General features: G+C 42.0%; 1 protein-coding gene across 3 annotated transcripts; it reads right to left on the bottom strand.

Annotated features, from left to right (window-relative positions):
- Nucleotides 1-14683: 14683 nt before the first annotated feature.
- On the bottom strand, nucleotides 14684-26491 carry si:ch211-161h7.4 (nucleolar protein dao-5). Of its 3 annotated transcripts, XM_031584006.2 has the most exons (19): nucleotides 26177-26490; nucleotides 25717-25760; nucleotides 25509-25567; nucleotides 25284-25375; nucleotides 25121-25190; nucleotides 24763-24949; nucleotides 24590-24667; nucleotides 24382-24468; nucleotides 24001-24165; nucleotides 23330-23724; nucleotides 22940-23077; nucleotides 22327-22686; nucleotides 21410-21925; nucleotides 19399-19999; nucleotides 19121-19191; nucleotides 18723-18872; nucleotides 17894-18057; nucleotides 17456-17546; nucleotides 14684-17096 (listed from the first exon to the last, which is right to left on the bottom strand). In XM_031584006.2, exons 1-19 carry the CDS (start codon nucleotides 26198-26200, stop codon nucleotides 17008-17010), a joined length of 3381 nt encoding a protein of 1126 aa, XP_031439866.1. In that variant the 5' UTR covers nucleotides 26201-26490; the 3' UTR covers nucleotides 14684-17007. The 3 variants fall into 3 exon arrangements, with proteins under 3 accessions (XP_031439866.1, XP_031439865.1, XP_031439864.1); XM_031584005.2 differs by having other exon boundaries at nucleotides 22940-23724; nucleotides 25121-25187; nucleotides 26177-26491; XM_031584004.2 differs by having other exon boundaries at nucleotides 22940-23724.
- Between the last annotated feature and the right edge of the window lie 73 nt (nucleotides 26492-26564).

The following is a 26564-nucleotide window of genomic DNA, read 5'->3' as shown; positions in this document are numbered from 1 at the left end:
ACTGACTTTATATATATACAGTATATAAAGGTAAAACTAGGATTGCAGTTACAGAATAGATGTGATGAAAAAGGGTTTCTCCCCTATAACATGCACTGGCATCCTGGCATCGCCATAGCAGCCGCCGCCATCGGTGTGTGAATGGATAGATGTCTGAGTCATTAATATGTAAAGCGCTTTGAGTACTCTATGAGAAGAAAAACGCTATATAAGGTGAAATGAGGAGAAAAGAAATAGAACAGAGTATAAAAAGAAATGGGTAGGCTATAAAAGTGCTATTTTAACACAGTTAATTAGTATGCTACACTGTGCTAAATGCTACACTGTGCTTAATGCTGTAGTTACATAATAAGGGCTTTACAATACAAAGTTTTTCCCAGTTTTCTCTGCAATGCCAAACATATAGCGCCATTCATGATCTGAAGTGATAGTCCGTGTGGTAAATACCCATACTTAAGTGCTACATTGTATTGGCATCCTGATCCATCAGACCACTGCAGTCTCTGAAAATTTTCATTTTACTTCGCACCAGTGGTCACTAGGATGTTAAGTTAATATCTCCTTACATGTCCTATATATCCTATATCCTCTATCTCTCTCTATATATACTATATAAATGCAGTGCAAGTGCAGTGCTCTATATGGCAGCTTTGTCAGACTGACTGGAATTAGGATTGTTCTGCTTATTCTCAATGGGTCTCTTTTAACTTATTTTAACTGTTTTACCTCACTTGTAAGTCACTTTGTAGAAGAGTATCTGAATAAATGTAAATGTAAATATGCATTGTTCGGTATATACTCAGGCGCTCTCCACCTCAGTATTTCCACTTTTGGAGGATGTGGAGCAACAAGGATGAGAGGATTATTTTCTATATCTGACCACATGATAAAATAAACAGCTAGGATTGGAGCACTAAAACGTTGTGAAATTTCATGGGTCATTTCACACTGTTGTCTACTTTTTTATGGGCCTCATCAAATAAAACGAAGGATAAATCCATGTTTATTTCAAGAAATGTCAAGAAATTGGGAAAATCCCACTTCACCAAACAAACACTCAATATGGCTTTATCTGAGGGTGACACCTTTTGGTTAATTAAGTTGGTAAATTAAGATGATGGAAGATGAAAAAATTCTTAAGTAATACTAAGTGCATCATGTTGTTATAGAGACACACATTAGCTTAATGAGATCGTGTGTAGCACGACTTCCAGTCGCAGTATGCATACATTCATGTCCTCCAACTCTCAACAGCAATTTGAATAAAATTAAAATTGATCTAAGGACACAGTTATCAGCATTTAAATGAGAAAAACACTACCGGAAGGTATGCTGTGGAGAGCTAGTAAAGACGCTGAACACATGGACGTGTATTTAATTGCATGAAATCAAGAAGTGCCTCCATTCCCTGTGTTATCTGGAAGTGTATTCAGAGAGGTGTCTCCATAGAAATTAAAAATAAAAACCCACATAGATGTGTTGTGGCGTCATCATGCAGACCAAACCGATGGAATCCAAACTCCAGATGCTCTCCGCTTAAAAATATATATTTGACATTACTTTGGTCTGCAGGTCACGTTAACCTGTAACCCACTTTCTGTTCCGAATGAAATAGAAAAGTAAGTGAGGGGCTTAAAGGTTGGGATTCACATCATGTGATTTGTTTGGATGTCTGGCCAAGGAAAGCTTTTATAGAAATTGTTCTTGGGAGGCGAACTCCATCAAACTGTCAAGAGGTACTTTCAATGCGACTTTTGCATATTATTGGTTCAGCAAGCACAAGATTTATCGTAAGGAAAGATGACTCGCTGTCCTGTGTCAATCCAAATTAAGACCAGAGTATTTGGCAGTGCGCTTCAGAACAGCACGTCAGTGCAAAGAGGTTTCTGGGCTCCAGCCTATAGAGCTAAGCAGTATGCTACACTGCCTTTCACTTCCAGCTCCCCTGCGCCCTTTGCTCGGTATGCTGAATAATGTGCCAAGCATCCACTACAGCTCTCGTGAGGATGATTCAGGCATCATAACCTTTCCAGGTAATACACAGGGATTCAGAGGGACACGATCGGTCACGGCGGAGCTTTCTTATTACGTTCAGCATATTTCTGATTTGAAAAGAGAGCAGTCTGATATTAGCGCTAATGCGGTCATTGCGTGTGGGTATGTTGCGGCAATGGAAGAGCAAACATATTGTGTCATCTCTGTCCTAGTGCACACAATTTGACTTGGTGGGGGGTCTTAACACCTCCTGCTGTGCAGGGGAATGTAGCTCACTGTACTGTGTGCACACCATACACAGGAAATTACACCATTATGAATGGCACGAATGACTTCGATTCGTTGGCTGAAATGAAAATATAAGTTTATGTCTTGAATGGTTATTTGCAAGCTCATGTAAGGCCTGCAAAAGCCTATTTTTCATACACAGACACGCTCCATTTACCAAGCCCTCCATACGTGACTATAGCTCACCTGAACAGTGAGTTGTTTTGCAAAGTTTCTGTTTAGATGTTTACATTTACACATTTTTACATTTCCTGAAGACTGCATATTTATATAGGTTTTGGAGACTGTATGTTGAGAGCACAGGATATCCCTTACCACAAGCTTCCTGCAAGAGCCCTCGTGGAAGATACAGATACATTGCTTAAAGGTGTGTAAATAAACATATAGATAAACCCAGAATTAATTTGTTCATCAGCAATTTCACAGGAGTTTGTGCACCTTCAGCCCTCCAAGAGTCACAGCTTGAAAACAGCATGGACGCCTCATTCTTTGATCCCTGCGAGGTGGAAAATTGCCGGTGATTACTGCTAAAGGCGGCATATATGATATCCATTCCAGCTATCACACGGCGCTACAGGATAGAGCAATGGCCACACAACAGTCTGGGGTGTTGGAGCTTGGGTTGGGCTGGGGGGCCAGCAGGTTACCTTGAGAAGTCACCATCTGCGAAGGCAACAGGGTACATTACTGAAACACTGTCACACTCCCACATACTGATGCTCCCTACAAGGATGTGTCTATTGTGTGTCCCCGATGAAGATCCTCTTAAAGGACATGCGTGTCTATTGTGTGTCCCCGATGAAGATCCTCTTAAAGGACAAGCCTGTCTATTGTGTGTAGCATCCGCTCACCAAGCGAGGTGACTCAAACGTAACTTACAATTATGAGAAATCCATGATGCGATTGGCACTGTAAGCGGTCGACTTGATTTGTGAAAAGCAGTGAAACGTGCCTAGTTATTGTTTCGACAAGGATGTAATAACCACTTTTTCAGAGATGTGTTGCCTCACCTTACTTACTCTTGTTATGATAAAGATGTTTTAAATTGGTACTCCTGGTAAAAGCCATCACTAAAAATGTGATCTTTGGCATGCTAGGTCATGTAAAAGTAGCGTATATAATGGCATGGTGTGGTTCCCAAACATTTCATGACAGGCCCCCCTTTGACTATGAAAGAAAACTGACCTGTAGTTGGTTGTTTACGTTTCTCGTTATGTTTTTTGTCACCCATTAACCTGCGCCTCCCTTGCTGTAACTCTGTGCTTTGGGAAACACTGCTATAAGGCATGAAAATGATATGTTAACAGTGTAATTTGCCTACTTCTACTTGCCTACAGTATGAGAAGATGGCTTTATGGAGTTATGGACCAATATTGACCAATTACCATAAATCAATAAAAACTCTTTATCTTTATTGTATCACTCTCCTGCCATATCTTCAGGAGCCCAGGGTTCCATACATAATTTACACTACGTATGTTTTTCTCATGGAACACTATGTAACTTACCCCCCATAAATACATGCTACCTCAAAGGTGTGGGCTCATCTCTTTCTATTACTGCGGCCCTCTCTTTAGGTGATGCTCTTTGGCGTTTGAAGCGAGGCGAGAGGAGTGGAGTGAAGCACTTCGCTGGTGGGGAAGCGGTCTTCATCATATGCCTGTTTGTCACAGCACGGCCGCAGCGAGCGAACGAGCGCTCAGATGGAGTGACCGGTCCCAGGGCTTGGCTGCTGGGCTGGGAGATTGCTCATGCCGCTTGTCAACCTGATAATGGGACGCAAGATGATGCTGTGCACTTCTGGTGGTCGTGATTCTCCCAATCTATATCATCTTCTGAGCAGCATGTCAGCCTCGATCAAGTCAGAGGGGGTGACTGACTGTGGTGTCGAAGAAAATACTAGGTTGTGATCAGCTTTGGCGGTTGATGTTGCTGTATCAGATAGTCAGTGCTTGGAGTAGAGAGCATAGAGTGTTGTCGTCATTTTGGGCTATCATGGATGTGTACGTTTGATAAAGTCATTACATGACACAGTAGAATCAATACTTCAACGTGATGTTTTGTTGTTGTTCTTATTTTGAGTGATTGCAGTGATAAAGTGGGCCTACGCCTGCTTAAACGTGCCCCATTGTTTAACTGCTCCATGGCACTTATCCACAGGGAATGAATAAGAAGAATTTGACATCCAGGGGGTTGAAAACACACACGCACACACACATAAATGTAAATGTCCGAACACATAATGACAATGTAGTATTGTCATTTTGGGCTGTGATGGATGTATAATTTGGACAATCATTACATGGCACAATAGAAACAATACCTCAATATGGTTGGAGTTATTTTATTTTGTTGATTACTTACACTTGTCCCAGTGTTTGCCTGCTTCATGTCAGTTACCTGTGGAATAAAGAAAACCTTTGACAGTTTTGCTCAGCTGGTAGAGAAAGGTGCTACCAAGGTCAATGGCTTCTCAGGGGTTATATATCATATATATATATATACAGGGTGCGATTTGTTGGGGGGGATTAATCCCCCCTCTGGTTTTTACAAAAAAAAAATGTCATGTATTTTATATATTTTAGTTTGCATTAAATGTTCAACTGTTCAAAATGTAACCTAATAGGGCCTACCATTAACTTGAAAAGAGTTAGGCCTATCTATTGCTTGTTTTTTCATGATTAAATGATTTTTTGGACAAATCGCACCCTATATATGTATATATATATATAAATAAAATAGCTCACCTGAACAGTAAGAGCTTGCCAAATGCATTTTTCAAGTGGCTGCATTCATGTCATCCTCACAATATATGATAATAGTCGTGTTGTGATGATAACTCTTAAACCCAGGCTGCAGTTAAGTCGACATCTATCTTCAAAGCCACATTTATCAGTGTGTGTATTTATAGCCTTCTTTATCCTCCGGCTGTGTTTCAGCAGATGGACCTTGCGTTCGATTTGCAGCAGATCTGTTGCAGCATCCTGTCCATCTAATGGTACGGCAAAGCAGGCGTCAAAGCCCCGCAGCCGGTGAGGTATATTTAGGATCCGAGTTAGTCAGGTGCCATGGTGGTCAGCAACACGGTCACGTCTGGGAAGATCAGTAATGGCAGTGCGAAGTCCAGCATCGGCAAGGTGGACTGCCCGGACTGGCTGACAAGGAACTTGACTACACAGCCAGCGAGACACCTGAGGCGACAGGATATCACAGTGTTCACACCCTCAGAAAAGAAAAATGGCTCACCTGGGCAAGGAGCCACCTGCGGTCACTGGAGCGCACAGATGCCGGGGGCAGTGGTCGCCTCCATCCTCGCTGTTTAGTTTTAAAGCTCCCTGGCCTCGTCTCAACCCCATTACACTCCTTGTTTAATGGTTGGGATCCTGAGCTTTTAACGGAATTGCCTTGCTTTATGAGCTCATTTGTGTTACACAGGACATTCTGTTCAAAGCCGTTCAAATCTCCCAGACTCCCAAGTTATTTTAAAAGGAGGCACCAAGCCAGGACCGATTTAGCCACCCAGACTGTGATTTTTATGCCTTTCAATGCTAATGGCGTTATAGCAAAGACGGACATACTGTCGTTTCCAATAATTAATGAGATTTTACTGTGATCATTTATAATGCAGATTAAATCTACCAGAGACAATAAAAAATGTGAAAGATACCCATGTCCCGACAGCATGTGACTACAGTATCAGTTAACATTGAACAGGATGTCATTTCTTTGACAAACCTTTTCTTTTTCACATTTATAATCCTATTTACATCTGCAAAGCTGTTTTTTTCCCTCGTGTGTGTGGAGGGTGGGGTGGAGGATAGGATCTAAAAGCGTTTTCAGATCTGTGTACCCATGAACAGCACACAGACAGCAGGACTTCAGGCCAGAGAGAGAGAGAGCAAACAGTCACGATATTTACACGCTTCGATGACACACATGCATAAGTTATATGACCATGTTTATTAACACATGAATAATTATACATCTAAACGCTGACGTGGCAGAACCAGAACATGATTCCAGCTTATGTCATCATCAACACAAAGTGCTAATTTGGGTTGAATAAGAAATTACATTTTTCCAGAGCCACCAGTCAGAAAGCTTTCCAAAGACAGGCTACACGCAGGAGCAAAGAAATCATTAACATTCTCCAAGTACAATAAACCAGCCATTATTTAAAGGTAGGGATGGCAATGTTGGAGAAACCAAATAGAATAAACTATATTTTGAAAGTATGAAAACTTACAAAACCCCAGCTCCTTCCTTCAGCATTCCCTCCAAAGCCACTCCTCCAAAACACATGAATGCACACTGCCTGACTACCGCTGGGGACGAGTTCACGAGAGAGAGAGAAATAAAGAGAGAGAGTGAGGGAAAGAGAGACCAGGGAGAGAAGTGCAGAAAAGTGTTGTCATCACTAAACATGTCCAACTACCTCATGGCTCATTTTCATTCTCACAACTAGAAAAACACACAATTAAGCTACATCATTACATTTGTAAAACATAATGTTAGGGTTGAGCTAATATATAAGGTAGCTACATAAGCTAGTTATGCTGACTACATACTCCCTCATTTGTCACCGTTGTGAGAGAAGGAGAAATGAAAATGGTGGGCCTCTCTTGTTAAAGTAGTCACGCTTCACTACTGAAAAGGTTACGTTCCTATTGGCTAAATGCAATGGTACAAACCTAGTTTATGGGGTATAAAGAGTGTTGGTTTGATCTAAGACTGATTAACACATAGGCCTGCTTCTGATATACCTTTAGCATCTGATCTGTCATTCCTCAAAGTTTAGCATGACTTGTTCTTCTAAACAAACACAGCTCCATTTTGTTAAGTGCAGTATTTAACGGATATTTTGTAGTAGGTCTATAAGTTTCACATCACTTCAACTTTATGATTTACTTATGATGTATTTAGTAGACAAGCATTTCAAAATTTTATATTTTGGACATAACCCCACATTTGAATATAATACATATGCCTTATAGGTGTAAAAAATATCATCATATGAAGTTACTGTCGACTCATTACTTTACATTACTTACTCAAGTAATTATTTTAATGGGTACTTGTACTTCTACTTGAGTCATTATTATCATAAAGTAACCATGCTTTTACTTGAGTACAGATTTTGCTTACTCAACCCACCTTTGTTCATCAAGGCTCTGGTCGCACCCTCGTCATCCAGCAGGCTACAGAAAATGGTGTCCCTACACTGAGGTACAGACACTGACTTTCCAAATCTACTCTACATAATGCTTGACAGCCCAGCACGACTTCCCAGAACAGTCTGCTCTCAGCTTCCTAATACCTGTCTATTCTGTATGCATTCTGTAAAGCACTGTAGGCTCCAGAAAGGTGCCAAAGAAATAAAATGTATTATTATCGTTGTCATACCCATGCTGATTATGACCTCTGGCTTTATCCAACCTCTTTTTGGTCGTAGCCTTTTCTACTTTCGTCATCTACTTACTTTTTTTTTCAGCAGCGCAAGCTGTTGTAGGTATTGGTTGGAACTGTACATTTTGGCAGCATTTCTCTGCCATTCTTGTGTGACTAGCTCGCTAACTTTAGCAACATGTCTGCTTAGCCTTGTGGAAGACTCCGGTCACTCGCGATGAGTGCACAAGCAGAGGATCGAATGAAATGATTGGACAGGTTTTTTACAGCAACTGCCACAGATGACAGACTTTTTTATTTTTATTGTCTGAGCATTTCATTTATTCATTGCTCTCGGGATGTAAAATATAACAAAAATGCCTCTGAAAGACATTGTTTCTTAAAGCTGCGTTAAAGGTAGGCACTCATGAGTAATATTTTCCCTCTATCCAGTCCTCAGTATCCTGACGTGAACCTACAAAAAAAAAAAAATCTTCACAGATCAACATACAAGGCAGGTTTTGTCTAAAGGATCCCACTTTGTGACTGTCAGTCTCGATAATGGTAACTCCCCCCTCCAAAAAAAACATTGTTATGTAAGAACACCTTTGACTTCCTACATTAATCTTAAAAGTGAGTCAGAGCTGAATGGGATTGTGTGCATCAGTCAGAGCCAGCTCCTTTCGCATGCGAGACCTGCAGGCTTGCAGCCTTTCGCCAGCCTGTTTGGCTGATACCAGACAAGGCAGAAATGAGAAGAATGGTGATACCTCTGGGAAAATTCAGAAAGAATCAAATCGCTTCTAACTGATAAAAGAAGGACTCGGAAGAAAAAAAGAGAAATTTTAACTTGAGGCTGGATGGGGGGGGGGGCAACCAAAGACTGACGCGAACGGGGAGTGAGTCAGACAAGTCACCTGTGTAAAGACGGCTTGTTCGAAGCTGACAGGGTGTTGTTAGCCTCTCTTCGCGTCCCCAGCTGACAACTCAATTATCCACAAGACACTCCACGACCTGGTTTAAGCTTTGAAGGGCTGGAGCCCTTCACTCCATCAGCACATTATTGTAAAGTCATTCTGAAGTTCGCTCCAGAGTAGCAATTTCTGTAACCTATTGCGTTATTACACTAAAATGTGTTTCTGTACCAGGATTTTGCTGGCACTGCGGAAACATGGGAATGGGCCGTGTAAGATGAAGTTTGGCACTGCGTGTGTGTGTGTGTATCATTTTGTCATAAATGTAAACCTTGTTTTTAAGATTAAGAATGTATGTCACGTCCATACACACACATGGAAATACATTGTTTGCAATGTGAAACACAAACACACTTGTATGTGAGGATTAATGCAATTTATTCTCCCTGTCTCCCTCTCTCCTCCTCCATTTTCTCCTCGCTCTCCCTCTCTCTCTCCATGGGGAGCTTGTTTATGCCAAATCCCTTTTTTTTCCCCACAAGTTTATCCTACCAGTGGTTAGTATGCATCAGATTCGATGGCTCTACTGACAGGAGCACTGAAGCGAGAAAGTGGCCCAACAAATCCGGCAGGATCTTTCCTCCCCGCGCCTCTCACTTTGAGTGCTTCAGAGATGAAAATGCCATCTTGGCCCTGCTCACTTTCACTCTGCATGTGCTGATTAGAGCTCAAAAGAAATTGCAGACGAAAAAAGAGGACCCCCCCACGACTTCCAGTGGCTTCTTAATCTCAGCCTTTTCAGGAATGCCATCCCCATCCAAACACCCACCCACCCTTACTTGCCCGCATCTGACTGAGTCGGAGTTGATTTGCAATTACTGGTGAGTTTACCGTGGGGTGGCGGTCACATGCCGACGTAACAGATTAGCGTGCAGAGCTGTTGTGTGAAATAACGCCAGAGGACACAGGATATTGTCGGAATATTGTACACAGCGGCGGTACAGGCCTGCCGTGGTGGGTGGCGGGTTTGCCTTTGTTGGGGAAATTTGGCTCATGCTTCTGTGGGGTTTTAGAGCATTATGAGGAGCAACGGTTTAAGTGTCACAGCTGCCGAGCTAAAAGAAATCTGTTGTTTTATGCTTTGGAGGAAATTGTAAAGGAGGAAAATGCATGTTAGGGAAAAGGGGGGTTTTAAATGGGTTTGTGGGATTTAAAATCTCTCCAATTAAATGTTGAATTCATGACATCCAAGCAATTAGTTCTGGACAATAAAGTGAAAGTTAACATGATCTTACCGGCCTTGAGCAGACATTTATATAGTCAATGACAGAGGTCGATGTGTTACAGTAAGGTGTTGGGTGGGGTTACTTGCATGTGTCATTGAGGGGCTTGGCTGCTGCAGGAAGTCTCCAACCAATAGCACACTAATAGTCTTTACTATTTAGTCCTGTGTATGACAGCCAATGAGAGAGGCAATTGCTCCTGCCCCACATAGAAGACTTGGGAAGGGTCACGATGACTTGGGTGGCAAGGTCAAAGGTCAAGAGCAGAGGTTAATTGATCCCACTGGAACAGACATGTGAAATGGATAATCACACTGAAGTCCAACTGAAAAGGGAAATAGGTCCATGTGAGATCAAAGACAGAGTGAAAGACCAATGGGAGAAGACTTAAGCAGTAGTGTGGTCTAATACTTCTCTCTGAACCAAAGAATGAAAGTGTCTTGTAAAACAATACCAAATGCTGTTGTGATATTAAATACGCTGAACTAATTCTCCAGTGTTCGTTTTTATCAACTTTATCTTCATGTTGCTTGCTTCATCCGTAAGAGTTCTACTACATGTATAGAGGAAAAACATGACATACCTCAAAGTAATGTGCGCATGGTCCTCCATGCTCTAGTTCTGGCCTAACTGGATATCAATCTAATGTACCTCTTGAGGTCTTTGTGTTTCATGCTGTAGTAAAGTACATTCTGTGAAATACCACAAAGATTTGAATGCATCCCTATTATAACAGGTTGCATTATGGAATCTGTGTGACATTTGTGACTATTTTGATGCTATATTTCTTAGCAGGGTATTCTCAACAAGAAACTCAAACATGCATTTAACAGTTTTGGAATGGAATGAGCAAATGAGCATCGTATGTACTGTATATATATACAGTATATATATTCATGCCACTTACAAGTCACTCAAATATACATTTGTTTGTTTAGATGAGGGGAGTTGTGACAACATGCAATTATACGTCAGTTAAACATGTTTATGTGCCTCAGAATGTAATGCCGATATTTTCCAGTGTATCTTTAATGTAAAATTTTGCCAAGAGCTTGTAGTTATTTCATCACACATGAATTGGTTGGGATGTGTATCTGAGTACAATACACATCATTCGGTTCGTGACACCAAATTGATTTATTTTCTGGAGCTGAATAGCTGTCATTTTGGTTCATAATTATATGATACATCCGAACAGAAAATCCAAAAGCTCAAACGTTTCTATGTGTTTTTATGGAATGCCACCATTGAGCTCATGGTGTCTGAAAACAAGCAGAGACATTTCGACCCTCATCTCCACTACTTACTATGAGACTACAATGCCTTGGGATATGAAAGACCTTTCATATTTTCCAGGGCATTGTTCAAGAATAATTATTTTAAATGGACTCAACTGTTTTATCATATTCAAGCCCATCCTCTCTGTTGTGATAAAGAATGAATGCCAAAGGCTTCCAAATTGCAGACATTTATGTTGAATTGAAAAAACAAATGAGAACGCCCTCAGTTTATCCTCAGTCTGTCCTCATTCGTCCCCTCACACTTACTCACAATTACTTTTTCTTGAGGCCAACCTCAACTGAATTGACTTCTAGTGTCTGTGTCTTATCGACACATTGGCAGAGCAAAGCCAGGTAATTGTACCTGCAGAGGAAGGTGATTAGGTTATAACACTAGTTCTCACACTGTTTTCCATTTTGTCTGGCTTGAGAAGCTTCTTATGGACTATACAAATGTATGGTACTATGGAAAAATGATATTGCTATACTTTTTTTCTTTTGGGGGGGGGGGGGGGGGGGGGTGCTTATTGACTTTGTGTTCTGATAGCCATCACGAAATCAGATGCTCTGAGATTAATTTAATATTGACTTCCACAAACATAAACACTTCCACAAAGAACTCCCACAGGGACCAGTATCTCTTCCAACAAATAACTTTGTTTATATCCCGTCCACTGAAAGGTAGCAGGCAAAATTTGCATTAAAAATGTTGTTTGCTTGGTGCTTGGAAATCTCAGTTCAGTTTTTAGTTAGTAACCTTCAACTGAGAAAAGTTCTGTCCACCAATTTTGGAGGTTAAATGAATTAGTCATGGGAAGGGGTTTAGGGCATGAGAAAGAACAGGAACCACTTTCATTTAAGCACCAGTAGAGACTGATAAGACTCAGGCTGGATAGAAATACTGTATTTTAATCATGATGTTGTCGTGTTTGTGTCGTTATCGTCACGTTATCAACATGATGTTGCTAACTGGAAATGTAAGCTGGAACAGGGGTGTTAATCAGGGGAAGTGATGTAATTTACCTACAACTAGATACCTTCCTCAACATCTTCAGTACGTTTGATTTGCTATCTGTCTAACAGATTGTCATTCTAAATCTCACATACAAGCTCCAAGAAGATGCCATCACTTTTTATATAATTAGGATCAGCACTCATCCAACGACACCCATGTCTAACACTCCCTCTCAGCCAGTGGCCATGTCCTGGATTTATCCATGCAAAATCAGGAGCAGCATTGTCTGACAACAGTACATGGGGGGAGTACAGCACAACAACAGCAGCGGCGGCAGAACAGAGCTCATTGTGTAGCTAATTTGATTTTAATGGGATCACTTCAGTCTAAATGCCGCTCACCAAGAAGAAATACGTCCAAATGAGTGGTAACAATGCACCGAAATCACACAAGCCCACGAGGGTCGACCCCGATCTATAATCTCCACTCACAGAAGTGCAACGCCAGTCCCTCCAGTCACGGCAAATTTGCTTCACATGCAAGTAAATGCTCATATTACATCTTCCAAAAACAATCAGTTGGAGTTTAACATTTTCACTTTTGAAGTTTGAAAAGAAGCACCGGCACGGCATTCTTGGCATCTGTATTTTAATGGGAAAGGGGATTAAGAAGGAACCAGACAACCCTCCTCTCCCTTGTTGCAATGCACAAACTTACAGCAAGGAAGATAATCTGAATACACAGGCATCAATCACGACACAGAAACAGTCTTTACATTCAAGTCACATCCCTGTTAACAGACTTAAATAAGGATGGACAACAAACTCTCTTAACTGGTGTGTTTCTATGGTTGAATATTTCTTTATTTAATGGGAAGTTCAAGCAAGTCTCAATGGGGAAATAATTCCACAAACCATTTATTGTCCTTATTATTAGGAAGTTTTTTCCATTAAGGCAAAGACCTCATTATAGACTTATAGACTAGACACTGTTTACAGACTTAAACAGTGCCCTCGCTTTTGGTGTGAAAGGTGGTGAAGATTGAAGTGCGGAAGGGCAGCACATTTTCCAGTAGGCCATATGAATTAATGATACCCAGAATTCCTTGCTGCACCCATGTGTTAAAGATTTCGGTGGCATTGTGAGTTCAGGAGGTAGAGAGACGCAGGGCTTGAATTTGTCACTGGTGACAGAGACTCTGTCATAATTCATGTTGCCTGTGGTCTAACGACCCTCACACCAGTCACTCAGTCACTTTTAGCGTCTTTTCCCAGCTGGACTGCAGTGTTAACCTGGAACAGAGTGCCAGACAGTAGTACTTTTTCCCCCTCTAAAATATTCTAGTGGAGGACTGACAGTGTGCGGTGGGTGTTTCTTGCCCAGAAAGAGGTGGAGAACAGGGCAGAGAGAGAGAGAGAGAGAGAGAGAGTGAGAATGAGAGTGAGAGAAAGACTTCAACCTTTGCTGGAAGCTAGGTAATGTCACAATGAGTTAAGACAGACTGTATTACTAAATATTTGGGCTTTTCATTGAGACATGTTTAGTTCGTTCGTAGGGTCTATGAACTATTCTGGTGTCAGTTTGTCCCAAGGTTACCCACAGCAGGGAACCTCAGAAACCAACCAAGCATGACAGGTGTATGACTGTGCATGGAAACAACTCTCTTATAATTGCCTCTGTGACTTACACATAGAAGCATTTTAAAGTGGCACGAATCGCATTTCATCATAAATCATACCATAACATTCTGTGAAATTATCTCTAAAGCCATGGCAGGACAGATTGAAATCAGGACTGTCTGTCAGTCATTTTGATGGGTGAAGATTCTTGTATCTGGCTATGTTTTTACTCGGTAGATTCTGTCATTAGGCATGTTTCTGTACTAATTGCACGAGGAGGCCATCGACCCGCAACATTCTCTTATCTTTGAAGATTTTTTTCCAGCAGCTCAGTCTGATATGGGTTTTGCCCACATCTCCTTAAGTAAGGATTAAAGCTTTTTTTTTTTAATCGTACTTTGGGTGCACTTTAAATTGACATGATAAATTAGCCATGAAGTATAATATTGACGCATGCTCTTTTAGATTGAGTGATATGCTGGTAAGGCAGTTTAGCTAGGATCTGAAATGAAAAAAAGATCTGAAGCAAAAATGAAGCGTTTTCAAAAGTAGATGTGGATATTTTATGATGATTCATAAATTGTAAATGGTGGATCATGGATACTTTGAAGCTTCATAATATGGGAGCTTTACAATCAGCACATTATTATCATTTCTAATACATCTGTGTGGGGTGCAGTTGCCTTGAAGCAAGCATGAAGCCCTCTTGCCACACAGAACATGTAATAAGTAGCCTTAGCCTATACGACACTTGTAAGTTACTTGTTAAATTGACCAGGGGAAAACTGGGCTCCTACACACACAGACACCTTAAAGCCTACATAAGCTGAACAGACCTGGCATGTGTGTGTGTGTGTGTGTCCCATCCATATATATGAATATAATGGGGTTTTTTTTTATCACCGGAATACCTTATTCATCATGTAAAAACGTTGTTCTGGGGGGGGGGGGGGGGGGTTGGTTTAGATGTACGATTACATGATTTTGAGTTTGGTTTTGACCCGAAGATTGTGAAAATGAGTGTGCAGTTATGTATTTGTGTTAAGAGTTTTGGGAAATGGAGCATACTTTCAAGAAATGTGCCTTGGCAATCAAGAAAAACTTTAATATCCTGATTTTTTCTTTGTATTTGAAAATGTGAGTGCCTGTCTAAAGTCGTCTCCAAACAAGTCACCCAATTGCTTTTCATATATACTCAGTACTTTCATTATTCATGTATTGCCTATAGCTGATGCTATATAAAAGATGGCAGGTTCAAGCGGTGGTTCTGTATCAATTTAACTGGACATAACCTAAATGTGAAGCGCAAATGCTAATCAACTTTATTGACCTTCGATACACTGATAGTGTTTGGCATTCCCTCCGACAGTGATGTGCACACACTGACTACCAGATAAATAATGTATGTGTTTTCTCCTTCTCAAGGGTCAGGGCCTACTCAGTCACTCAGTGCAATACCACGTCTTAACAGTCAAAGTTTGCAGACATGTCTCTGCCCTCAGGGAGACATTTACAGGATTCTGGGCAAGCATGCAAGCCCATTCGCTTTAAGAGCCTAAGCAGGCATACTCAGGAATATTGACAAGCAGGTAAGCGAACGAAGGACCTGCAGGCACCAGCCCAGGAGGAAGAGGTTTATCCGACAGCATTAAACCAGAGGATAGCGGCGATTCTTAATCCCGCTGATATAGAGAATTGCTCAGTTTGCCCATTTCTGAAGGAAGCCCAGATATTTAGTGGTGGCAGGATTGACAGTTTAAGAGTTAAACCAACAGTGAAAGGGCACACCAACTGATCATCTGTGGCACCAAGTGGTCCTGGACGGTCACAGAAGTTAGTGCAGATCATCCCCCACCCTCGTGTCCGCAAGTGAAGTTTTCACAGATGTGTGAGGTTCAGAGTGCTCGGATATTTCCATTTGAATGACTGAGTAGTACAATGTGTGTTTAATGTCTCTTCAACGAAGATTCAGTTCATTAAAATGACAATCACTTAAGACTACACTGGAAATGTTCTTAGTAAAATGCAGCTAATGAGCAGCACTACATGACCATTCCATTTAATTCTTTTTCGTATTTGTTTGGTTACAAGTGCGTTGTATAATTTAAAAGGGCATTGTGGGAATATCCAAATCCCTGCATGTCTCTCTGTGAGGATCATTCAAACCAACACTGACCTCAGATACCCAGGTTTAATCGAGGGTATTCAATGCAGATGTTACATTTACTTACAGCGAGTTGACAAATGGATTTATCACAAAGAACCTTTACAGCAGAAACTCCATACAATATCAGTTCTATGTTTCCATGGGAATGTAACCTATGACCTGGCCTGTAACTCCTCCACCTTGACTAAAAGTAAAGTATTGTAACTATCTATATTGTTTACCCAGAGGATAAAGACCATGTGATTTATTCTACACGGAGAGGTCAGGTCATCACACAACACAAAGGTAAGTGACAGCTGTGTGGTACAAGGAATGAATGGAGGAGCCTTGCAATGGAGCTAACTGTATTAAAACAGCACACCTTGACTGTTTTTGTCACTTGAAGGTGAAAGCATAAATACAGTACATCTCTAAATGCAAACTGGGCAGGAGAGTTGAAATTACTGGAATACTCTGAAAAGAAGAGCATGAATTGGTGCAAAGCACAGCGCATACGCAAAGGAGCTACTCATGAGAGGTTTTTCCGAGAAGTAACTGCAGTGCACAGATGCAGATGATGAAGATGAAGGAGTCGTTTTAAAGCTGCATATATAGTTTCTTGGGTGAGCTTTAAAATATCAGTTGCCAAACGCCCAAAGAGGCTACAGCCGCTATGTTTCACCCAAAACAAAGTAACTTCTCCATCAAAAAGAAAAACCTGCGCGCACAGGGTTGTTAAGTGCTATTATACATCAATAAGAGGAGGAGGGAGGGTTGGCATAGCGTCAAGGTCTGACATCTCTTCTGGTTAAATGATTGTCTAATGACCCCTAGTGGTAGGATGACTAAAAGCTGGAAGTAAATACCTTTTTTTTTTTTTTATTTATAAATATTTTTTTAAAAACACAACACCTCTCATTAGACAAATATCATTTTCATACGGCGATTTCTTACTAAAATAGTAAATGACAAAAGCTTGAGCTTAGAGCTCACTGTAATCTTATCATTAAGAATCTACAACTTTCGATACAAAAGCTGTGATGCTTGGCAACTTTGACTGGTCTTAAATCAAAAGCTTGCGGTGGAAATATAAAAGATCCACCTTAAGACAGCCTGTATCCTGTACAGAGAGTAGCACTGGTTTAGGAGTCCTCTGTTAGATCTGCAAACATCCGATGATACCACAGAATCGCTGGCACTGGAGTCAGATTGCGAATGCTGTATGACTGTCCTGTGATGGGAGGGAGACAGACAGACAGACAGACAGACAGACAGACAGACAGACAGACAGACAGACAAGAAAAGGAAAGCTGATGTAAGACTAGTTTAACCACATGGATAAACACAAGGCTGTCTGATCTGAGTGTTGGAGATTGCTGTTTCAGCTTGTTTGGTTTTAAACTCGTCTCAGCTGACCAGCAGTTGAGTTACGTGAAACTAAAACACATTTCATGTTTTCTTCTCAATCAGCAATTTGCTTGTATTTGTATCTTATTTGCACATCCTTTTACATTAAGGTGTCTGCCTTCATCAGAATAAACAAGCGTTCGTGTAAAATGCAAACGTGAAGTTTATAACGTGATTACTTACCCCGAGGGACCACGAATGCTTGGCCAGGGTTGTAGTCAGATCTGAGATCCTTGATTTGAACACGCACAGAACTTGTATATACATTAAAAACCTGCATTAGAACAAAAAACAAAACACAAATGTTTGCAAACAAGTTTGTGTGTTTCAGGAGTAAGGATCTCCATTGCTTCCACATAACATTCAGATTGCTGTTGTTGCCACTGACAAGGTCACCACTCGGGCACCAGTTAAACATTACCTCTGTATGTTTATACATTCAAGCAGTATATGGTTGAGATAAGAGAGGAGATAAAGGATTCTCCCCTTCCCTAATGACCCAATCATCACCCCTGGGTTTTTACAACCAACAGCAGTGACAAACACTAGACTCAAGACCTTAGTCCTGAACTTTACACAGGCAGGGTGGGGATACGTGGGAAGACCCGAGCCTGTACTCACTGTTGTCGTGTGCTGGTCCACTTGCGCTGGCTTCCTCATGTACGAGCCCAGGAGCAGCTTGCCGTTGGCATACGTTGTGCACTGCAGGTCAAACTTGTGGCCGAGGGCTCTGCCCTCGTGGGTGTACCAGTGGAAGTGGTCTGCAGTGACGACCTGACCAGCGTCTGCACAGGAAGGAAAGGCGTTGGACAGTGTAAACAGGGCAAGGTGTGGACTATGATCAACAGCCCCACTCTTTACTAGATACTCGTTACACAAGACACTGCAGCGGCTATAAAACTAAGGGCAGGGTCAATGAGGTCCTCTGAAGGTCAATGAGGGACACCTTGCCTCAGGACTGCCCTCATAGCCACACTGAATCTGTTATACAGGGTTTTTCCCCCTGAACAATTAAAACAATACCTAAGCACCTTCATCACACCTGAATTTCTGGAGTGTGAGAGAGAGAGAGAGAGCCCTCAAGAGCGATGATATAAGGGAAATAGCTAAGGATTAACACAGGCAGGTGTAATACATGTGATGTTGTTATCCCCTCACATAAAATAATTCATTTTTATGGTGACATTTAATTTCATAAAAATAATAACAATAACCAATTTCACATTGAAAAATCCACTGCATATTAGCAAACAGTAGGTCATGTGAGGCTTAACTTCACAACCATCAATGGTTGCATCTGACAGCAGAATAACTAGCCCATCAGAATAAGATATTTACCACTTCATGCTACACTGACAAAATAACATTGCACGGTATATTTTGGGACAGTAATACATTATTCTTTAAACTTCACGACAACACTAAATGGTATATCTTCAAGTGGTATTACATTTCACACTGGTCCGCCACACTTGTCTGAGCCAGTAGGTGAGGTTCTGCCAGTCATCGGGCACCAGGGTCAAAGGTCGAAGCAACGGCCCGCAGATGTCTCCTTCTGACAGAGCCATCGGGACCCGTAAGGTTGACGGCAAGGCTGCAACTGACAACAGAGGAAAGACTATTTAGTGTGCTATATAGCTTTTTGTACATATAAACATTCTGTTTTTGTTGGAATTCCAGCCCTTTTCCTATCGTACAAGATGATGCATTTCAGAGCGTTTCAGACAGAGGGTGACTATAGATTTACAGTATGAGAAAAATTTGTTTTTTGGTCATTGAAGTATGTACATCTATTCTAGTAGATCCCAAAAAATTTAATTATGAAAGTCAAAAAAGGGTGTCACTTACTTTGGTCCTCTTCCTCCTCAAAGCTTCTAAGTTCAACCATTGAGGAAGGTCCGCTTTTTAAACCAGGAGCACTATTTAAATGAAAAGTTGAAGTAAAAGTGTGATTCTATTGCATAACAAAATATATTTAAAGATATACATATATTTACATGTATATATGGAAACAGAAAAGAAAGAAAAATCGGAGCTACTGACAATAGCATGACAATCGTAAATTATATAACTCAATAAGTGATTTTAAAAAGCCACTTAAAGTTGATGAACAGATTCAGATATACCTTAGATTTTGTGAGGGCCAGTCTGAAGCAGGAACCAGGTCTCCACTCTTCAGTTGCACGACTGCCTCCAGGACAACGGAATTCGAAACTCGGTCACAGGCTTCCTGGTTTACGTGGTCACCGTTCAGCCGATCGTAACTGCTGCCATCCATGGACCTGCTGCTACTGTCCTCCAGGGAGTTCAACAAGTTCTTACGCACCTTACGAGTGGCCGTATTCCTGACGGCAGTTTTGCCCGACGTGTATATGGCACCAAAGGCAGTCAAGGAGCCTTTGCGAGTTTTTGGAGTGCCTGCCTGTCTCCTCACAGGGTTCTTCTTGAGATGGTTGCAGGGTTTCTGAGAGCCACTGGCAAGTTTCCCGGCCCTCTGGTGGAGTGCTCCCACTGGCATGCCGGGGGTCGCGACTCGTGGCCTGGGCTCTGGGAATGAGCGTGGTGGGGAAGGGGACGGGATGATGTCCTCAGCTGGCTGAGGCTGCAGCTGCTGGCCTTCCCACCAGTTACTGGGGCCTCTCCGTGTTCTACCCCTTGGCTGGGGGACGTCAGGTCGGCTAACCACCTCGTCATCACTTGAGGTCTGTGCTGGCTCGGCAGGTGCCTCTGTAAAGAAGTAAGAGTGCAAAGTGAGCACAATTATATTGCTGAGGTCAATACGGCAGACAAACAGCAATACTGCAGATCAATACTACTTTAAAATTGAGAGTCTGCAAACTAATTAATAAAATGAATATTAATAACAGGAAGTTTCTCCCAACTCCTCAAGCGATGTATAATTTATTTAAAAATAAGCAGTTATTACAGTTAAGAGATCAATCGTTCAATCAAAGTAACAGTACAGAACTACGAAAACGATAATAATTAGAAATGAATTAAAATCGACATGAAGAATCTTCAACCCTTTAGGACCTTTTTTCCCCCCTTCTTCCTTGAAATTAGGCGAGGTTTTTTTATGGAAAAACTTGGAACAGTTGAGCAAGTGTGGCAAGTTCCCGCTTTCGCTTATTTTCTTCCAAGCTTGGACTTGCGTTTTTTTTATTTTATTTCCTTCCATTGGACATTTGGATATTTCCCCCTTTTGACTTTGGAGTTTGTTCCTATTCTCCTTGGATACTTCACACAGCTAGAATTGCTGTCGTGCTAGACTTTTTGAACTGAGTTAATTAGAAATTGATAATTTGACATCATTTGAATTGATTATAGTGTGTGTTGGTGTGTGTGATGAATTATGTAAATAATTGTTACTAATCTAGTAACATTACACGATTCATTATTAAGGGTGCACCCATAGCCTTACTTACGTTGATATATTTGAACCAATCCCTTTACTATTGATATTTAACTGTATAGTAATATATTTGATGTTTCTTTAATTACTTTATTTGTTTTATACTTAATAGACATACACTACTTGTATACCTCTGAACAGACTATATAAACTATTGATTAACTTATATAAAAATAAAATATAAATACACATATCTTATCTTTACAACCCTGTGTTACTATTGTCATTTCTTACCCCTTTATCGAACCTACTAGTCATAAAAGCATATTCAACTGAGGTTACAGGAGCATTACTGAAGGTGGGATGCACAAATAAGGGGATGGACGACAAAAAGTAGTAGCTGATCACCCTGTAGGATCTTAAACAATGCAACACAGAAAACTGAAAGGCGGAAAAAGAACTGAATTCAGCAATAAACTTTTGTCATGAACATCACTGCAATGTTTTAAATGTTAAAGAGACGAGTCTAAAGAAATTATTTTTATATGATGGGCAACAGCAAATCATGCATGGACGCACTATTATGTTCTGGAGGAACTTCAATCATTTTGACAAGAACACTGGTCCTGAATAGGCAAAGTCACAAAAGTGTGCTATTCAGCTATTGGCATGAATGCACTAGCCCATCATGGCCAGGCTAAAGACTGAACAGCACTCCCATAGCAAGGGCAACATAGTTATAGTTAAGAGATGGAAACCAGATAGACATTTTTCTGACAGCTCACCTGATGACATGTTGACCTGTAGCTCTGACCCGGTCTGTTCAGAGTCTGCTCCTGCTGCCGCCACTGCCATCCTCTCCTCCTCTTCCTCTTCCAGCTGATTGGGTGGAGCAGAAGTAGCCTCCTCCTGTGGCCTCCTGCGTCTGTCTTTATCAGTCTGGGGCTTCCTCTGGTTTGGTCGACTGTCACCTTTGACCCTTTTCTGTCTAGATTTTGAAACAGCCTTTTTGTCCATTTGCTGTTGCGGCAACCCGGCTTGGTTTCTGCCCTCCTCGATAACACTGGAGGAGTCTTCCTCACGGGATTCCACCTCCTTTCCCATTTTCTTCGGCTTCTTCCCGTCTTCCCTTTTGCTTTTCTTCTGTCTCTTCAGAGGACTGCTGGCGAGTGCATCGTTGTCATTCTCCTTGTCTGGGTTGAGAGCCCACCAGCTTCCAGGCTTGCTCCTTTTGCGTTTGCCCAGAGCAGAGGACCCTGAGAGGTCAAGCGAAAGCTCCTGCTGCCCAGCTTCAGTCTCACCTGAGAGGGAGGAAGACATCAGAAGTACAGGGGTTAGACTAGAAGCTCTGTTTTGATGCCCCAGACACAATGCACAAAATTAAACAGCCCAAAAGCAACACTGTGTAACTTTCAGTGAATCTAATGATATTCTGAATCTTACGCAGACCCTTCTATTTATGATAAAGTAGTTTATAAAATTATAGTTCAAGGTCTTGCCATTTCTTCTTTGTATTCTTTGGACAATTGGATGCTCTGGATACTACTGATGTATTTAATGAAATTACAATTGAATTGAATACAATTGAATAAAGCAAGATAAATCTAATTGTTTTGCATGTCTTGCAACACAGGCATGATCGGCCACTGTCAGCATGTGGACAGTTCTGGCTATGAACCCTGGCTTGTAAAGAGGCTCTCACCAGTGGCATCTGAATCTCCTCCTCCTTGAGGGGAGTCTTGTTGAGCCGGGCTAGCACCTCCCGCTTCACTCTCTTCTGGCTGCACCAGTTTTGCTCTCTTGCTTTCCTTCTCCTTCTGTCTGCTTTTTGCCTTCGGGCTCGCCTGCGACGGAGCAGCATCAGTAGCTTGTCCAGTGCTTTCAGGGCTTGCGGTGATGGACGCAGCTTTGCTCATTTGGACGTTTGATTTGTGCTCACGGTCTGGTGAGCTGGTGACCGAATACCACTCTGATAAACGGCTGTGAATTTTTTTCTTTTTTTTGTTTGTACTCAGGAAAGGTTTATGCTTTGATGGCCCCTTCTGTCTGGCTTTCTGTTGAACTGTAAAAAAAAAAACATGTTATAAACAGTGCTATAACAACAGCAGGAACAGCCACCAGTACAGGCACATTTTTACATTTCAAACATACAGGATTATGAACTTCCCAAACCCTAGAAACAGATGACATAGTGAATCATCGCCAATGCTTAATTGTATGCCACAGAACTTTTATATTTTGCGGTTAAATACGAACACACACATAGGCAAAGCCTTACCAAATTTACCTATGGGTTGTGGCATCACCATAGTTACCTGCATTATCAGCAGGAGCAGGAGCCAGGGGCTTGGACCCAGGGGTCACTGGACATCTCTTAAGCCCTGTGGAGCCCATTCGTCCATCAGGCTTCTCTGCTGTGAGAGACTCTGTAGCAGCTCTTTCCTTCTGCTTGCCTCTCTTCTTCTGAGTGGATGGAGCCGCTGGTGGAGGCTCTGCGGGGGCCACCCCATCTGTGTTACCCCCTACCTCATGGGCCTCCGCGGAAGCTCCCTCTCCAGCATCAGTCGGTTTGCCCTGCTTGCCTCTCTTCTTCTGAGCGGCTGGGGCCTTCAGTGGAGGCTCGGGAGGAGCGGCTTCTGCTGGATCTCTCCCTACCCCAGGGGCATCCCCAGAAGCCCCTTTTTCAGTCTGTTGTCCCTGCTTGCCTCTCTTCTTCTGAGTGGATGGAGCCGCTGGTGGAGGCTCTGCGGGGGCCACCCCATCTGTGTTACCCCCTACCTCATGGGCCTCCGTGGAAGCTCCCTCTCCAGCATCAGTCGGTTTGCCCTGCTTGCCTCTCTTCTTGTGGGTGGCAGGGCCTTTGGGTGGGGGTTCTGAGGTAGAAGCCGTGTTACCCCCTGTCCCAAGCTCATTCTCTGATGACGCTCCATCTCCAGTGGTAGTCCTGGTTTCGGTCTCGGCCTTCTTGCTCGTCTGCCTCTGGCTCTGGGTCTTCCGCTTGAGGCTGAAGAGCAGTGGAGCATCATCTTCCAGGAAGAGGAAGTCGTCGTCGTCCAGCTCCTGCGGAGAGGGGGCTCTGACGGGCACCGGGAGCCTGGCCCTGTAAGACACGAGAGATGGTTCAGCAGGTGCCCTTTGCTCATGCACTACACGAGCAGCGCGGGTGACAGGTCACAGAACTAGCAATGCAAACGTCATGTGTTCAACCTCATTAAATACGTACAAACTATAAAAAACTATTTCTACTGCATATGAAAATTTAAAAAGGCATCTGATATCCTGCGCACGTATCCTGTACGAATCCTGTACATATCCTTCATCATGACACCCTCCCTCCCCCAAAAAGGTCTTTAAACTACACTGATCTCTCCGTCACCTCTCTGTGACCTTCGGGGCCATGAACTCTCTGAGTTTCTTCTGGAAAGATTGTTCATCAGTCGCGCTGGAGGACTTCAGGCTGGAGTCCGACTCCTTAATGGCCTTAACCACAGACTGTGCAGTCTGTGTTGAAACTGAAGTTTGCATCAAAGACTCCCCATCCCTGAGGAAAAAAACACAGTGCCCATATATGCAATTACATCAGATATCAAGTCATGCTTAATGTTGCTAAAACAGCAAAGGGAAACATGCAGTTACATTAAGATGTTTTCTTTTCCCACATTTGCATATGCATTCTATGCATGGAATCTGAAAAAAATGAATAGAGAAAAAAAAAGAACTAAGCACAAGAGGAAAACAAATATCAAAGTGTTCTCACATTTGAGCCCCTATCAGAGTGTGGCTCTCTGATGCAACAGGCACATTCTTCTGCTCAGGACGTTCATGGTTTCTTCTTGCCAGTACGCTGTTGAAAAATTCAAACATCTAGATCTGAGAAAGCAGTAACTGGATGGTGCATGGATAAACAATGAAAAAAGAGGGGGAAATGAAATAATAAGTGAATGGCAAACAGTTCAAAATCTTACGTGAACACTGGGGACTTGTCTCTTTGCTGTGTGCGAACACCCAAAGTAAATCTCTTTGGTGGGGTCAGTGAGGACTCACTGCACACAAAATGGATAAAGTCAAAGCCTGTTCATACTAAGAACCCCCCCCCCTCCTCCGCCCCAATACATGAAAGTCATTCAGTAGTTCTTACACAAATGAAGACTCCCTGACTAGGTCCTCTTTGTGGTCCATGTTGCCTTCAATGGGATCCTCATTGTCATCGGCGAGGAGCAGCGGCGATCCCAAAGGCTTTTCTTCATCTCCAGCTTCATGGATACTTGGAGCCACAGCAATGGGGCTGGACGTCTTCAATGGGACGCTATCTTTAAAAGAACTCTCTGCATAACAACATAAACATCTATTTTAGTTCCAGCTGATGCAGAACTTAAATGGTTCATGTAGTGTACCTGTGAAAATGTTTTTTTTTTTTTTTTCTGTCAAAATAGACACAGATGCACAAACAAAATGAATGTTAAAATAATACCAAAGTAAAAGTGTAAGCACAGTACCTTTATCTGTTAACCCATTTTCTCCTATGGTTTTGTCATCTGCTGGAAGGGCAACACGTTCTGCTTCCTGCTAAGATACGAAGGGCGATGGTAACTATGATGAAACTACAGGCAAGTCAAATTCAGACACTTTCACGACCACTTGAGGTTGTGTAACACATACTGGTGCATCTTCCTCTTCTGCTCCTGCACCTGGTGTGCTCTTGGGTAACGGAGACAGAAACCCACTGTCCAGCTTAGTTTGAGATATACCGTCTGAAAGGGAAGGCAGCATTATGACTATATTAACGCCAATACGGTCTTGAAGATCACTCAAACTGGAATTAACGGGATAGACTGGTCAACTCGGGGCGATGAATTAAGTAAACTAGGTAGGATTTTGTCTCACCAAAGAACTCATCGATGTCACGGACTGAAAACACCTCCTTTATCTGTGATACCGCCGTCCTAAAACAGAATGATATTTCTTCATTCACTCATGTTGTGCCTCTCGATAGGTTTAGCAATATTTCTGGCTAACAGCCCTGGTAGCTGACAATACGATGAGCAGTTTAATCACGTAAGTTAGCGTCAGATGTATAAAAAGCTGATTTTACCCTTCATCGTTTGTGAAGTATCTCAGTTTGTTCCTGCCTTTGATCTACAAGCATATGAAATAGATTGAAATAACAGCGCAATACATCACCCGTCACCAGCCAACTAACAGTTCATAGCGTGGTAACGTTAGCTCAGCAACACTAGGGTGTATTCGAGCTTACTTGTAACAGAATGAGAATAAATCCAACGTATACTATTTTGAAGTCAGTAACATGAACGTTAACGTATAATGCGTAAAGAATTTCACTGCCACAGAGCTAAGTAGTGGCTAAAACGTATACAATCATAAAGTTGTTGTGCTAAATGGCTGGCTAGCCAAACTATATGTCAACGTGCAGTGGGAAAATCGTATGGCTCCTAAAACAGCTGGATAAATTGAGCTTGAAGGTTGGTGATCTTTACATACCTTCACCAAGCTACAGACTATGAAAATAACCATTTTTAAATGTAACTCCTTACCAAGTCTGAAGTTCTGTTTTCCATTGTTGTGTTACCAGCTAACGTTAACCCAATTCTACTGTTAGCTACCTTGTTATTAGCTGCCCGCCATTTTCAAATTAGCACATAACTTAGGTATGAAATAAATAGTAAAATTCCACATCGGTTACAAAGCCGTTACACTTAAAAATAAAGATGTGGCCACTATTAAAAAGACAAATCAGCGCCCCTTGTTAAAATAAACGTCTTGAAGTTGATTAGCTACGCCTCCTAGCTGCTATTGGCGCCCGTTTTTTGTCCTTCTTCGCGTGTTTGAAATGACAACACGCATTCAAAACACTGTGAACGCAACATCTCTCCTACTGGACATTGAATGAAATTTCGATTTTCAATGTTCAGGATGAAGTGC

This window comes from Clupea harengus, chromosome 17, assembly GCF_900700415.2.
Source record: "Clupea harengus chromosome 17, Ch_v2.0.2, whole genome shotgun sequence".
NCBI lineage: Eukaryota > Metazoa > Chordata > Actinopteri > Clupeiformes > Clupeidae > Clupea > Clupea harengus.
Note: the sequence above shows the minus strand (reverse complement) of the source record. Positions and strands in the feature narration are given on the sequence as shown.

Excerpts from the sequence above, each read along its gene's own strand:
- si:ch211-161h7.4 (XM_031584004.2), bottom strand. The coding sequence starts at position 26,200 with ATGGAAAACAGAACTTCAGACTTG. Across the intron at positions 25,761-26,176 it reads AAAACAGAACTTCAGACTTG|ATCAAAGGCAGGAACAAACT; the intron begins GTAAGGAGTTAC and ends ATATGCTTGTAG. Across the intron at positions 17,547-17,893 it reads TGGACCAGCACACGACAACA|GTTTTTAATGTATATACAAG; the intron begins GTGAGTACAGGC and ends GTTCTAATGCAG.